The 15,466-nt window shown below is 38.5% G+C and overlaps 1 protein-coding gene across 4 annotated transcripts in view; it reads right to left on the reverse strand.

Moving 5' to 3' along the window:
• Positions 1-15,466, reverse strand: part of CYB5R4 (cytochrome b5 reductase 4) — a 45,110-nt gene that overhangs the window by 27,315 nt on the left and 2,329 nt on the right. For 3 of the 4 annotated variants that reach the window (XM_089530826.1, XM_089530828.1, XM_089530829.1), the window contains exons 2-5: positions 13,545-13,698; positions 9,992-10,092; positions 7,585-7,672; positions 2,184-2,225 (exon numbers count right to left, since the gene is read on the reverse strand). In XM_089530826.1, the coding sequence (XP_089386952.1) occupies positions 2,184-2,225; positions 7,585-7,672; positions 9,992-10,092; positions 13,545-13,698 (385 nt within the window). The remainder of the gene's footprint in view (positions 1-2,183; positions 2,226-7,584; positions 7,673-9,991; positions 10,093-13,544; positions 13,699-15,466) is intronic. The other variant, XM_089530827.1, reaches the window with a different exon arrangement.

Here is a 15,466-nt window from a genome sequence, read left to right on the forward strand (position 1 = left end):
ATAGCCTTTAGTTTCATCTAAGTCAAATAAGCATAGTTCCCCAGCTTGGGATAAAAAGGGTAACCATGGTTAGAGACACTCGCATTGCATTATCAGAACAACATGAAGGAAAGCATAGGGGGCTGTGGGGATGTATAAGAACATTTACCTATCTCTGCCTTTTAAAATATGGTTATCTGAATATTTTTAAAGCACACCTAGAATTACAAAATGGGGGGGAGCAACTAATGTGTTCAAGAAGTGGCTGAGATGTAGGGGTTTTTTTTATATAAAAAACTGACTAAAATTTCTAATTTTCATAATTTATTCATATTTTCATAATTCAGAATTAAATTAATTTTTTTTCAAAATAGATGTTAGAACATTCAATGAAATTAATTCAGCACAAGTCTGAAGGTGCTCTGGGCCCCAGAATATTTTTTAACCATTTCTTGGCTATCATTAGTATATCATTATATCCCTTCTTCTCAAGCTTCCAAAGTTTGCTGAAATCCAGAGGGATGAAGTCCACTGAAAAATGGGTCTTTCTTCCATTCAAAAGAATCTCAATGAATACTGGATCCACTGAACTCATCAACATGTACGAGACAGTAATATCCCCTCTACATTTTGTAGTAACCAGAGAGCCACCAAGGGACTGTGAAAACTCATGACTACAAATTCCAAAGAAATCTAGTCCCACAGAAATCAGTGGCACACAAATTAATCACATCAAACTTGTCTCATTGATTTCAACAGCAAATAAGCACAACCAGCTTTTCCAGGATTTGGGCCTACATGAAATTCAGTTGTAAAACAGGATGCTACTGCTAGTAAAGTAAAGGTCCTTATTATTTGGAAAGTTTTTGTTCTGGCGCACACAGTATGAATACAACCCAGTCATTTAGCAGAAAAACTGAGCGTACATGCTACAATATGTAGGTTAAGTGTCCAGTCGCACCTTGAATTTAATGTTTTCCTATTCACGCTCAGGCAATCCATAGTATGAGACAAAAACAAAGAGACATTAGTCCTCCCTATTCTTGATATAACCCTAGCCTTGAAAATATTAACTTGAGGTTGAGGTGGGACCTAGGACTCTAGAGCCGGGAGAAAGGAAGAATCATGATTCTATTGAACACATTTTGCTAAAAACTGTAGAAAGCTAGACTAATGAAGAAATGGGAAGCATCCTTTTGATAGCAGCTAGTGCATCCCATTGGAAGCAATCTTTCCAAAGTGATTATTTTTAAAACCCTCAAGTAAAGATTAAAATCTGATTTCAACTAATTAAAAACACTGATATTAAGTACAGTACTTAGTGCTATTTGTTGACCACAGAACCACTTTTTCATACTTTCACCAGAATAAACCTTCAAATGGTCCTGATGTTTGCTGCACCTAGATCAATGTTTGCTTCCAAATACAGAACAGAGAAAGTGATATGTGAAAAATATTTGAATGCTCTCTTCACATTTCCTCTCTCAGTACAGCTAAGAGAACATTTGAAACTTTTTATGCTTAAGCTTGAACCAAATTTGTCTCCCTTTTCCACAAATAGCAGCCCCCAAAAACAAATTATAAAGGTGCCTCAATAAAAGACATACAAGACAGATGATAAGAAACCAAGAGGCAGTAAGAATGGAAGTCAAGAAAGGTACCATTAAAATCAAGAACACAAGAGTGATGATATTAAAGGAAAAAGTGAAGGAAGAGTTCAAGACACATCTCTCTTTAGCTAAACTGACATTTTTATAACAAGATGACACTAAAGTAAAAAAGGAGCTGTGACAGAATAGATGTCACTTGCACTTCTCTGAATTGTGACATTCCTGTACAGCCATAAGAAAAATTCTTCCAGCAGATAAAATACTGCAAAAATTTTGATGCAGATCTAAAGGAAATGTCACTTCCCCACAGAATGACTTGCAAGTCTTGTTCAAATTGCTTGATTTTGTCTTGTTTAGATACTTTCTTGTAGTATATTTTCTCATAATTTGTACTTTGTTTGGAATGTGTGTTTCATTTACAATTCAGAGTTGGATGGGGTGGGGTACCAGACAAGAAATGGATAGTCCTACATTTTATCTAGAAACCTAGAAACATTAGCTGATCCCTTTCAATGCTGGACTGCCAACCTGCACTTGTGTCTTGCATTATTTTTTTAGAAAGCAAACTGAGATATTGGGAGCACGAAGACTTACCATTGAAGATCCCGCTTCCTTCAGATACAGTGGGGCAAATCTCTGCAAGTGTGCAAGAAGAGTGCAGTGATCATAATAGCAGAAAACTTTCCAGTTAGGATAACAATATCCAGACATGAAATATTCAGGGGGTAGTTGTGTTGGCCATTTAACAAATACAAACAAAAATCCATCAGTGATACCTTTATTGGCCAACCAAAATGTACAATATACAGACATGTTGCACAAAAGAACCTTTCAAGAGTGTAGCCGTGTTAGTCTGGAAAATCGGTATGCAAAGGGATCGTGTAGTACCTTTATGGTCCAAAACACACGGCTGAAATAATTCAGTCTGAGACTGCTTTAACTGCCCTAGCTCAGTGCTAGGGAATCCTGGAAATTGTAATTTATTGCATCACCACAGCTCTCTGAGGGAAGGCTACATGTCTCACAAAACCACAGTTCTGTAGTGTGTTTTGAACCTGAGACTAAGTCAAAGAAATAAGTTGGCAGCATGAACTTTCATAGACTTCACCCTACTTCCTTAGATGAATGTTTTAATACAGAACCTTTATTCATCAACAGCCAAGCTAAAGAAACAAAATGCTATGTAAAATTTCAGTTCTAAAGATGTACTAGAATAAAACTGATGATGATACAACTTCACTGTACATAAATATATTAATTTGATGGACCACTAGTACTGTCCTTTTTAAAAATACTATAAAGTGTTTAGACATAAATCAATAAAACCATTTGTATATCGGAAATGATAAGTGCCAAATAAAAGTACTGATCCATGCCACACCCCTCCTTTTCTAGACATATCTTTTTTTACAGAGCCCTAGAGTATGAAATCAAGTTACATGCAGCACAAGTTACTTGGGTTGGGGGGGGGGAAGCTTTCATTGGCCCACTGTCAGCAGGAAGTCACAGTCAAGAAGCTGCCCTAGAGCAAAAACAGAAGCCTAATAACACAATAAAGAGGCTAGACAAGAAGGCTGGCTGGCAAAAACAACACAAGTCTATGTGTCACTCACAACCTGAGAGTGGTTTAGGATGCTTTGTCCTTGAATGTTATTTTAATCATATAAAAGTGATAAACCTGTATCAAGATTGTTCCGTTTTAAATCTATTTTCTTGTACTTAAAGATCACTAAGCCAATTTAGCTTGAAGAGCTCCCATGCAACTAGAAGAAACTACATCACTACATTGCAGCTTCCAAGCATGCCAAGCCAACAGCATCAGCTACCTAGCAACAGTAAAATCCTATCTTCTGGATTCTCCACCGCTGAGCTGATGAGACAGACAAGCAGATTAAGACAGGAGGCTAGAATGGACTTTAAAATGGCCTTTTAAAGAATAAATTTAAAACTGAGTCATTGTTTAGGGATGTTGGCAAGCATTTAATACACGCATAAATGGTAACAAAGTTGTGCCGTAAAAGATTTACTGTATTAATGGACAGAACCACTGATTTGTAACTGACACAAACAGTGCTTTAAAAAAATCTGAATGACATTAGTGTGTGCTGCACTGAAAGTAAAATGTTGCCATTTCCACAAATTGGGTGTATTATTTTAAGAGGATTTTGAAAAGTGTTTTAGAGCTACATCTATGTGCCTGTTATGAATAGGGTTGAATGTGTGCAAGGGGCTGTTTTAAAGTCCAAACACTGTGAGAACCTTCTATAATGACCAAAAGTCTATGTGTAGTTTTATATTCTAAGAATCCTGCACATCTCACTGTTCAGGATGGATGTTTCAATAAAGTCTCATATGATTTAGAGACATCTTGTTTGTGATAGGGACATTTTGAAGCATATTCCCCATTGCTTATTTAAGCTTTTATGTATAACCATATTTTATTACAAATTGACCAAGTCAAAATGAGCAACAAGCCTGAGTTCCTGCTCATGAATAAGATGTCAGTAAAAAAAAAGGATAGCTTTATTTGCACAACGAAGAGACAGATCTATATATACTTATATATACACAGATAATTTTAGAGACAACATTGTTTAACTTATACTTTGTACCGGTAAATACTGGTACTTGTATTCAGTTTGGCTTGGATTTATTCAATCACTTCATTCTGTGCTAACTGTTCCCAACCTTTAGTCCTCCAAATGATTTAGACTTCAGCTCCCATAATTCCTGACTATTGGCCATATTGGATGGAGCTTCTGGGATCTGAAGTCCAAAACAAATCAAGGACCAAAGGCTGGAAACCACTGCCCTAGAGAAAAGTTGTTGTTGTTTGCCTTCAGGTTGTGTCCTACTTATAGCAATCCTAAGGCAAACTTATTATAGGGTTTTTTTGGCAGGTTTCTTCAGAGGAGAATTGCCATTGCTATCCTCTGAGGCTGAGAGAGTGTGACTTACTCAGGGTCACCCAGTGAGTTTACAGGGTTGCCCAGGGCCACCCAGTGAGGCTGATCTGGGATTCAAACCTTGGTCTCTAGAATAATAGTCCAACATTCAAACTGCTACATCAAAAAAAAAAATTGCATGGAATTCATGGGGTAGCCATAAGTCAACAGGCAATTGGAGTTTTCTTCATAAGAGAACAGTATGTGTTGTGCTTTGACTGACACTGTAGCATTTTGACTTCGAGTCTTAAGGTAATGATAAAAGCCAAAAGAGGAGAGAAGGCTGAACTTTGCATACTGAAGGCAGCTAATTCTTATGCTTCACAGTTCTTGCTGTTGTGTGTCTTCCAGTCATTCCCAATCTTGGCAAGGTTTGTATAGAAGATGTTTGCCTTTACCTTCCTCTGAGGCTGAGAGAGTGTTGTGCCTAAGGTCACCCAACTGGTCTTCATGGCAGAACAGGGATCTGAACCCTGGCCTCCAGAGACATAATCAATTTCTCAAGCCACTACACCACAGATACACATTTCTAGCAGAATTCAAATACAACCTCACACAGACTTAAATACTGTACTCAACACTTGCTAATATCCACTAGAGGACAAATATCTTTTAAATAACATGAATTGATATGATTAACTGAAATAAAATATTTTAATAAGTGCAATCACCTGCCTAGTTATACATGTCTGTATACAAATTATTATTATTATTAGCAGCCTTCATTTCCTGTTCAGGCAAGTGTGTGGCAGCTGTGATAAACCTAATTTCATATACCTGTCCCCACAGATGTCTACTGTATTAAGAGTTACATTTCACATCAAAAAAGTAGCACATGACAAGATATGGTATTCTCTCAATGAATCTGAGTTAAGGCTGAATGCTTAAACCAAAAGCAACATCGCAGTATACTGATCAAATACTGCACACCAAATTGATGTTGTCTTCACACACAGGCACACCAAATGAAGCCCTCATAGCAATTATTTTTCCTGTTTATGTTGAGTGCTCTGAATTTATAATTAGCTTGATGTTAAGGTCTGCACAAATTAGAAAAAACTGTTAGAAATACTTCAAATTCTCTCTCTCTCTCTCTCTCTCTCACACACACACACACACACACACGGAGGGACAAAAAGAAAGCTAGGCTTCAATTACATGGTGCATGTTGTAAGAAACCTGACAGTGTGACACATGTAGCGCATTGCAAACAAGTTTTGAAATACATTTTCCCCATGTTTAAGATAGCTGCTTGCATCACAACACTGACAAGGTGGGGTAATAAAACAGCCATGGAGCCATTATGGCAATTTCACAACAAATGGATGCAAGGACATGCAGTGCTGACATAACATACTCTAATATTAGATTCTGTGTGCAACAGGTGCACATGTGAGTAAATTTTCCATTTCTGTATACATATTCAGACAAGCAACTGGCCATTGCTTCAAAAATGTGTACCCCCCCTCAAAAAAAAAATCCATGCTCTGCTTGTTAATTACATAAAAATATTTATGACTATAACAGTAACTACCTCACACAAAGATTTTTAGTTCCTATTCAAGTGAAAGAATTTCCTCCCTCCCGGATGTCCACTATCCCTCCACTCTTAATGGCAAAGTGATTAAAAAAAAAAAACCTTGAAAAGTTTAGCCTTATGACATACAAGAGTCATTAGCCAAGATTTCATTAGTTATTTTTGCTATTTCATAACTTGCTGTTTGGAGAGTCGTTATTTCACTATTGTTTTAGTATTTTATCCTCATGCTCGTAAACAAATTTCAAAAGTCATACATTCCCAGCCAACTTTTTAAAAAGACATTCATTATAGAATAAAAAAGAACATCCCTTCTGAAGGTTTGCATAAGGTGATCCTTATCTTTAAAGTTTGACAGCCTCCTAAATTCTTAGTGCTATACAGTGAATGCAGTAAATATACTTTCTAACCCAGGCATCACACAAAAAGGTGAAAGAGACAGCCCAAAAATGGGAGGACTGGGGACACTCCAGAGCAGCTTGCCCCGGAGCCTCAGCAAATAGATGCATGCAGCACCAATCCTTTTTGGGTTGGTAAAGGGCTACTTTGGGCAGCCCAGCCACAACCCCAGGGCAGCTCCCGAGCACTCTGGGGGCATGTGGCATCAAAACACCATGCCCCCAGGGCAGCTTAAAGCCACCCTCATCTGGTTGGTTGGGTGACTTCTGGGCATCTTCCGGGCATGCAGTGACAAAATGCCACATCCCCAAGTCATCTGGAAACTGGCCCCAAAGTCAAAATTCCTTATAGTTGCCTATCAGGGTATATTATAAAGAGCAAATCTGGTTTCCACAAAAGGTGTATGACAGTCCTAGAAGTACTGTTGTCTGTTTTTGCTAGACAAAGTAAGCAAACTCTGGAGAGCACAAGATAGATTATGACAAGAAAACTGAGATATGACTCAAGGTGTTGTACTGATGTATGCTTCATGGAGGGGGAGGGTCAATGGAGGGGAAATCAATAGATGAGGTTTTTTTTAAAAAAAAACCCAATAAAACATCCATCTGTAGAACACCTTGAGACATGTATCCAGTGTCTTTTTATTTGGCTATACACCAAGGGTGGGCAACTTCCAACCCTTTTCTCCCCACCTCACCCTAAAATAGTACTAAAATAGATTGGGAGAGGGAATAGGATGAAATGGCCAATCATGCTCAGTAACTGGGCACAGCTATTCTGGAGACATTTTCTCCTAGGATGTGAGGGAGCCATTGGCAAAGGAATCCTGAGGCCTACACTTTGCCTACCCCTACTATACACATGCAGTACTGCCTTCTCCCAGCTTGGTACCCTCCAGATGTTTTGAACATCAGCTCCAACTAGCCAGCACCACCAATGTTTAACGATGATATGGACTGTTTAAAACACCTAGAGGGCACCAAGTTACGGGGTGATGTTCTTGTAATAGACTGTGGTCATTCAAACTAGTTCATGCTTTCTTTAAAGACAAAGCTCCAAATCATGCTGTTTTCAAAACAACACACCATAGTTCCTTTTAAAATATGGTGATTACCTTTCAAAGGAACAGCAAAGGGTTTGAGAGCCATTCTTCCAACCATGCATTCTTTCAGCATGGACTCATAATTGACCCAGCGATGAACCTGCACATAAGAAAAGGGTATTACTATACTTTTAATGCACTGAGACATTTCTGAGAATGTCTGATAAAGTAAATACTAAGGTATCACATTCCCTACAAGTTCACTGAGGACAAGCATACTTGAACAAATGAGTGCTGCTTTTTCTCCCAATGTGAACTCTAAATGCTTTTTGAGATGTTTTTCAAATATTTCTTTTGGCTTCCTGTTATCTGCTTTGGCTGATATGCCAGCTGCGCCCTTTCCTGGAAGTAAAGGACCTAGAAACTGTTGTATATTCACTGGTAACTTCACGACTTGTTTTCTGTAATGCACTCTACATGGGGCTATCCTTGTGCCTAGTCTGGAAACTTCAACTAGTGCAAAATATGGCAGCCAGGCTGGTCGCCAGAAAAACTAGGAGTGACCGAATAACACCCATCTTAAAATCTCTTCACTGGCTGCCTATTAGTTTTCAGGCACAGTACAAGGTGTTGGTTATAACCTTTAAAGCCCTACATGGCTTGGGCCCAACCTATTTGAGGGATCGCCTGCTTCCATATAATCCACCCCGTACCCTCAGGTCCTCTGGGAGGAATCTATTGCAGCCTTTAATAACCAGACTAACTGCTACCTCCCAGAGGACCTTCTCTGCAATTGCCCCCAAACTATCCCCAAATTGCCAGCTTAACAGCTTTTAAAAAGCTGTCAAGACGGATCTCTTCCAGCAGGCCTTTCCTGAATAAAAGTGCCCGGCCACAGAATGACTGCCCCCCACATCATGTATTAGCCCACCGCTCTGTCCTCGTTATATTTTTATTGTGTTTTTAATAGATATTTTTATTGTAACATGTTTAATCCTGTTTTAAGGGGGGAATTTGGGACATAATTTTGTTAATGTGGATTTTAATGTGTTGTGAGCTGCTTCTCATCACAGAAAAGCAGGATACAAATAAAAGTTTTATTATTTATTTATTTATTATTACCAAGGGTACTCTGTTGTGTAACTTATTGGGGGTGAACTCCACAATATCCAATGAGAACTAATGCTGGACATTTAAAAATGAGTAGATAAAAACAATGCCTTAAAAACATGCAGATTTTTATAAATATACCAGTACACTCAAAACAGAAACAATGCAACTGCATGAGGTAGTACTTATGTTTCTTATTCTACGATGTGAGAGTGTACCCCACTATTTTTTAGTGGGTTTTTTGGGCTATGTAGCCATGTTCTAGCCCTAAAAACCCACTAAAAACTATGGATGCCAGCCATGAAAGCTTTCAAATTCACAGTGTACCCCACTGAATTTGAAATCATGTTTTACAACACTAATGTATAGGATATGAACTAAATTAGTTTCATAGTGACAAAACAGCTTTGTCTTGAACTAGGTAAAAATTCTACAATTCCTAGGATACTCTAGCACTGAGCCAGGGCAGTTAAAGTAGTCTCAAACTGGATTATTTCTGAAGTGTGTTTTGGATCTGATTTTACTTCATGTGAAAGCTTATGCTACAAATTTCTTTCTCACAGTTAGTATCAAAGGTGCTACAGTATCCTTTTGCATACTGATCCAGGCTAACATAGCTATGTCTTTGAATTCTAGAATCAATTGGTCAGTCTCAAAGGAGCTACTAGAATCATTTATGCCTTTTTACATTAACACAGATGGTCAGCTTTATTACAGTTGGCACTCTGTTTTTGTGGGGGATCCATTCCGGACCCTCCCACGCAAACGGAGGCTCGCACATATTCAAGCCTCCTAGGCTTGAATGGGGCACACTTCTGTGTGCACGTCTCGGGTGCATGCACCACTGAAGACAGCAGAGGTCGCCCCTCTGCAGGTAATCAAGGGTGCGGATCCAAGATCCGCAAGTTAGGAGGGGCAACTGTACTGCAGTGCAATAGTCTTTTAAAACTGGTGTTGGCAAAGTGCAGCCCTGGGCAGGATGTAGCCTAGCTGTTTTTGCAGACTTTGACCTATCTAGACTCCCCAAACCCCATCTTCCTTTTCTGGCTAAAAAATAAAGCATGTGTGTGAAACCTGGTAGCCTCCAAGGGTAGCAATTCACCTTTTAAATAAGCTGCAAGGTTTAACATCAAGCAATACCCATTTTTTTCAAAAACATGTGGACTTCCAGCCACCTCCAGTTTTGCTCATTTGTTTGTTTATCATCTGTGGCAGTCCCAGGGAAGGAAATAAGTGTCTGGATCCACTACATTTGCCACCTCTGTTTTGAAAAGCATAATCCAGATTCTTCTTCTTGTTACAGGACACTTTAATATACAATACTTGGATTGTGTTTTGATGAACTGAATGTCAACTACACTGTTGTTACCTGATCAAACAGATCTGTGCCATCAGATCCTGCTGCTTTCATTAACTCATCTTCACCACCAGGATGATACTCCATATATGGGGTGACATTATATACAAGACCTAAAAAGTTAAAAAAAAAAGATTTAACAATGTTTCCAAGCTTGGCAAAAGTAGGCATGGGAAGGATGGATCACATTAATAGATTACATGTGAAATGGGAGACAACAGTGTGATGTAGCAAGAAAAAAAGGGCAATGCACGTCTAGGTTGTACCAACATAAATGTACTATCTTGATCACGGGAACAGTGCCACCTTATTCCGATTTGATAAGACCTCACCTGGAATACTGCATCCAATTTGGGAGGGAAACTTAAAGAAGGATATTGAGAAGCTGAAATATGTCCCAACCAAGATGGCAATAGGTTGGGAAAGCAAACATGGGAAACAGTTGAGGGAGATGAGTATATTTAGTATGCATAAGATTAAGAGGTGATATCATCATTATCATCATTCATTTATGACCACAGACCAAAATAAGAAGTGATATGGTGAAAGTTGAACAACTCTCATGTGAAAAATGAAGGAAGCTTGTTTTCTGTTGCTCCATAGAAAGGGCCCCATCCAATAGATTCAAACTACAAGGTAAAGAGATTCCGATTAAATATTATGTAGAACTTCCTGAGTAAGAGCTGTTTGACAGGAGAACAGACCACTTCAGAACATGATGAATGCTTTCACTGGTGGCTTTTGAATGGTTGTCAAGTGCCAGGAATGTTTTAGCTGTGGAAGTCTGAACAAGCAGGGTGTTGGACTAGCTGGCCTTTGTGTTCCTTCCCTACTCTGTAATTCTCAGAATCACCAGTTAAAACATGGAGACTTTGAGAAGAAACATATATGAACTGGTACACAGGTCTTTTAACAATATTTTTTTTTCTTGTTTACAGACACATACCAATCCAAAGTACCTACAGTTGGACCGCCATATCATCAGATTGCTTATCCATAGATTCAGTCATACATAGCTTGAATATACTAAATTTTACCATTTTACATAAGGCACACCATTTCACTATGCCATTGTATTTAATGGGATTTGAACATCCAGGCACTGTTCTTGTATAACGCTGTTAAAATGTACCATAGCAGTAGTGTATTGATGTATACTGTGTGTTTGTTTGTGTGCGCATTGCTTCAAGTTGCCTGTCAACTTATGCCGACTCCATGAATACAATACAGACATTTTTTTTCTCTAGAGTAAATTGAGGTGAGGGAAAAATTCCAAGCCAAACTGAATATAAGTATTTACAAAGTATAAATTAAACATTGATAGCTTTAAAACTGTCTGTGTATATATGAATTTCATAAGGTTTTCTTATGCAAGGAATACTCAGAGGTGGTTTTGTCAGTTTCGTCTTCTGAAATATAGCACTAGTGCCCCAGAAAAAAATGGGCCATTTGTCAATTTATATCTGCCTGTTTGCTAAACATGGATATAATAGGGCAGTAGTGTGTTTAGAATAGGACCAAACTAATCTGTTAGCTTCATGTCCTTGCACATTAATTTTTTAAAAAAAGATCTTAAGTGCCTTCTGTCCCAAATATGAAGAGATCATTCAAATTTCATTAAATCCTTATGCTCACCCATCCTTACTTTGGAAACCATTTTCATGCTACATGCATTAACAGTGCCATCTAGTGTAAAGTATTGAAAACTGCATAGTTTAAACAAATCATTGAGCTTCTGGGCAATTTTCATGCACCTTTCAGGCCATTTTTTAATATCTGCCGTAATCTGTTCTGGAAGCACTTGCCCTCCTCTGTTCTCTCATTTTTCCTGCCTTTAGTATGAGCACAAACAGTTATGCCTGCTGCAATTTTGTAACTTCTTTGGCATTGTTTTCCTTGCTTCATCCTTTAGATCCTTTGGGACATGCCCCTAAATTTTACCCTCGGCTTATCCATGGGCCATATTAAAATCCATAATTTTGGCCCCAAAACCTACCCTCAGCTTATACATGAGGTCAACTTATAGTTGAGTATATACGGTAATCAGGAACATCCAACCTCCAACTACTTTAAAAGCATCTAGCCTGCCTCTGCAGGAAACAGACTACTGGCTTTTGGTTTGTTCCAGCAAGGAAATTCTTCTGTTGTTACCCAAACCTTGCAGTGACACTCTGTAAACCAGAATTCTTACACAAGAACAAAGCAAAGTATTAAGTAATGCATGCTAGAACCAGAAGAACAATAAATATTGCATTTGGTAGAATGGGGGAGATTTTACAGAAAGCTAGACATCCAATGAGCACAACACACACATCATCTCTACTTTGGCACTGTGGAAACCAAATAAAGCAAACCTAGCATTTAGTGATAGTGCTTTACTTCCCCATTCCATCTAGTAGTCTCCAATTGAAGCCACTGGATATGTCTGTTTCCACTTTTTTTCTCAGAGAAAATGAGCCATGCTGTTTACAATAAGGACAGAGGAGAATGAGAGAGAAATGATGTCCTCAGTGCTCTGTCCAAAGGTCACAAATATATCAAGTCACTTCTTACTAACCACCAAATGGTTATTATCTGATCCTGCCTCCTAAACTCCAAATTGAGATAGGTATGTGAAATTAAGTTGTTTTCCAAATATTTGTTTTGAAAGATCAATTTTTTGAAATGTAAATAGTTATATTCCTCAAATGGAATGGATTCAAACTAGAGGAAACAATTTCCACCTAAAATTTAGGAAGAACTTCCTGACAGTAAGAGCTGTTTGACAGTGAAACACACTTCCTCTGAGAGCAGTGGAGACTCCTCCTTTGGAGGTTTTCAAACAGAGGCTGGATGGCTGTCTGTCAGGGGTGCTTTGATTGTGAGTTCCTGCATGGCAGAATGGGGTTGGACTGGATGGCCCTTGCGGTCTCTTCCAACTCTATGATTCTATGAAATATCAGTGATCTTTTGCTTGGTGAAGGACCAGAGAAAAATATGCGTGTAAGTTAGCTTTTATATGAGCATTTCCATTCTAATGGTATCAGTAAAGGTAAAGGTTTCCCCTTGACAAGACTGTCTAGTCATAACTCACTGTAGGGGATGGTGCTCATCTCTGCTACTAAGCCAAAGAGCCAGCATTCTCAAAGACGACTCCAGTGATCATGTGACCAGCATGACCGCCTGGAACGCTGTTATCTTCCCACCGAAGTGGTGCCTATTTAACTACTTGCACTTTTACCTGCTTATGAACTGCTTGGTTGGCAGATACAGATGGTATCAGTACAGTTTTCAAAACTAATATATTATTTAAATGTTTTATTGCTATTTATAACCCTCTTCCTCCTATTACTTGTTTGAATAGAAAACACCAAATAATAACTACCTTCTAGCAAAAGTGCAAACAACTTCATTTAAACATTATCACACCTACCTAATGATAACGTATCTTACTTTTACAAGACAAGAGCCTTACCAGCATAATTTAGTTATTAAACCACGACTAAAAAGCAAACAATATACTGTATATATATGTGTGTGTGTGTGTGTGTGTGTGTGTGTGTGATGTGTCAATACAACAACTTACCTCTTATACATATCCAGCAGTCATCCTTCTTATTATGTTTGGCAAGCTCTTCTTCAGTCACTTCTATTAATCTACCTTTTAGACCTGTTAGATCTTTCCCACTTTTAGTTAGCCGAATCCAGTCCATAAGACTTCGACCTGGTTTCAAAGGTACCTAGAAAGAGACAAGGAAAAAGGTATCTCAACACGTAAAGTAGATTAAAATATTGCTATTTTATATGGTATACTGATTTCCCCCCATATTATTGAGTTAGCAAGAGTATACTGTTGTTGTTTGCCATCATGTCAATATCAACATATCACAACCCTATGAATGAGAAACCTCCAAGAGTCCAGGTCATCAACAGCCCTGCTCAGGTCTTGCAAATTCAGGGCTATGGCTTCACTGATTGAGTCTATCCATATGCAGTGTGGTCTTCCTCTTTTCCTATTGCCTTCTACTTTTCTCAGCATTACTGTCTCTTCTAATGGATCATGTTGTCTTCACACAATGTTCCACTAAAACAGTCACTATGTTGGATTTATTCACCTATAATCAATTTGTTTTTATGTACATTTTAGAGACATAAGAATATAAATAATGCAATATTTGTTGTTTAGAATTTTAAAAAGAGCTATATTAGAATTGATATTGTGTGTCGCATAGTTTCATACTACCTGTGAGGCCCCTCCACAATTCTCACAGATCACTACATTGCTGACGAAAGAACCAGTTGACACATCTGTACTGTTGCCAAATAGCTTACAAGAAAAATATGTGCTCATCTATCTCACCCACCAATAAATACCCACATCATCATCTTCATCAATCTTTATTTAGTCAATGGACCCAACATAACATGCTGTAACTTAAAACACCATAAGGAATAAAATTTACATAAAAGTACAAATAAATTACAGTCCTTTTTCATGGAGGATTCATTCCAGACCTCCTCATGAAAGCGGAGTTTCACCTATATTCAAGCCCTATTGGCTTAAATATAGACATGGGCATGAGCCTGCGCCCCATTCATTCTCCCTCTGTTCATCCCTTGCACATAAGCGAGGGATGTGGATCCAAAGAACGCAAGAACAGCGGGAGGACTATACATAAATTTAGATTAATAGAATGAGTTATAGCACGAAATTATTTAATTTTAGATCTAAAGTATGTTACCATTGGTCACCCCCTTTTAATAATTTGTTCTCTCTGATTTTAACAGCTAGAGTAAAAAATGGGGCAACCGAGAAGGTGATATTCATACATTTGTCTTCCAGCAACATTTTCATGTAGAACATTTCAGAATGACCTGGCATACAGCTCAGTAAGGAGAAGATCAGCTGGCTATGGCACTGATTGTAAAAAACAAAAGGTAACAAAATGTGTGATAGTGCTTCAACTACTGTGGATCCTGTAACTTCCTTCTACTTTAGCAATTGCAGTATGGCTTATGCAACTCTCCAGAAACAGGAAACTGCTAAACATATGTAAATAGTGCCGTGGTGTTGTGCTGTTAGTGTGCCTTCAAGTCATTTCTGACTTATGGCATCCCTAAGGCAACCCTGTCATGGAGTTTTCTTGGCATGGTTTGTTCAGAAGAGCTTTGCCATTGCCTTCCCCTGAGGATGAGAGCATGTGATTTGGCCAAGGCCACCCAGTGGGTTACATGGCCAAGCTGGGAATCAAACCCTGGTATCCAGAGTTGTAGTCTAGCGCTCAAACCACTATTTGCGCCCTACAATATGTGTACTACATTACAAGGGAATTCAGAGACATAGCTGTGAAAGTCTTGAATATAAGTATGCAAAAGGATCTTGTAGCACCTTTGAGACTTTGACTGCATCAGCATCGAAGAAATAATCCAGTTTGACACCACTTTAATCGCCATGGCTCAATCCTATGGGATTCTGGGGTGTGTAGTTTTGTGAGATATTTAGGCTTC

The sequence above is a fragment of the Sceloporus occidentalis genome, unplaced genomic scaffold, assembly GCF_023333645.1.
Source record: "Sceloporus occidentalis isolate IW3139 unplaced genomic scaffold, rSceOcc1.0.p SCAF_6, whole genome shotgun sequence".
Lineage (NCBI taxonomy): Eukaryota > Metazoa > Chordata > Lepidosauria > Squamata > Phrynosomatidae > Sceloporus > Sceloporus occidentalis.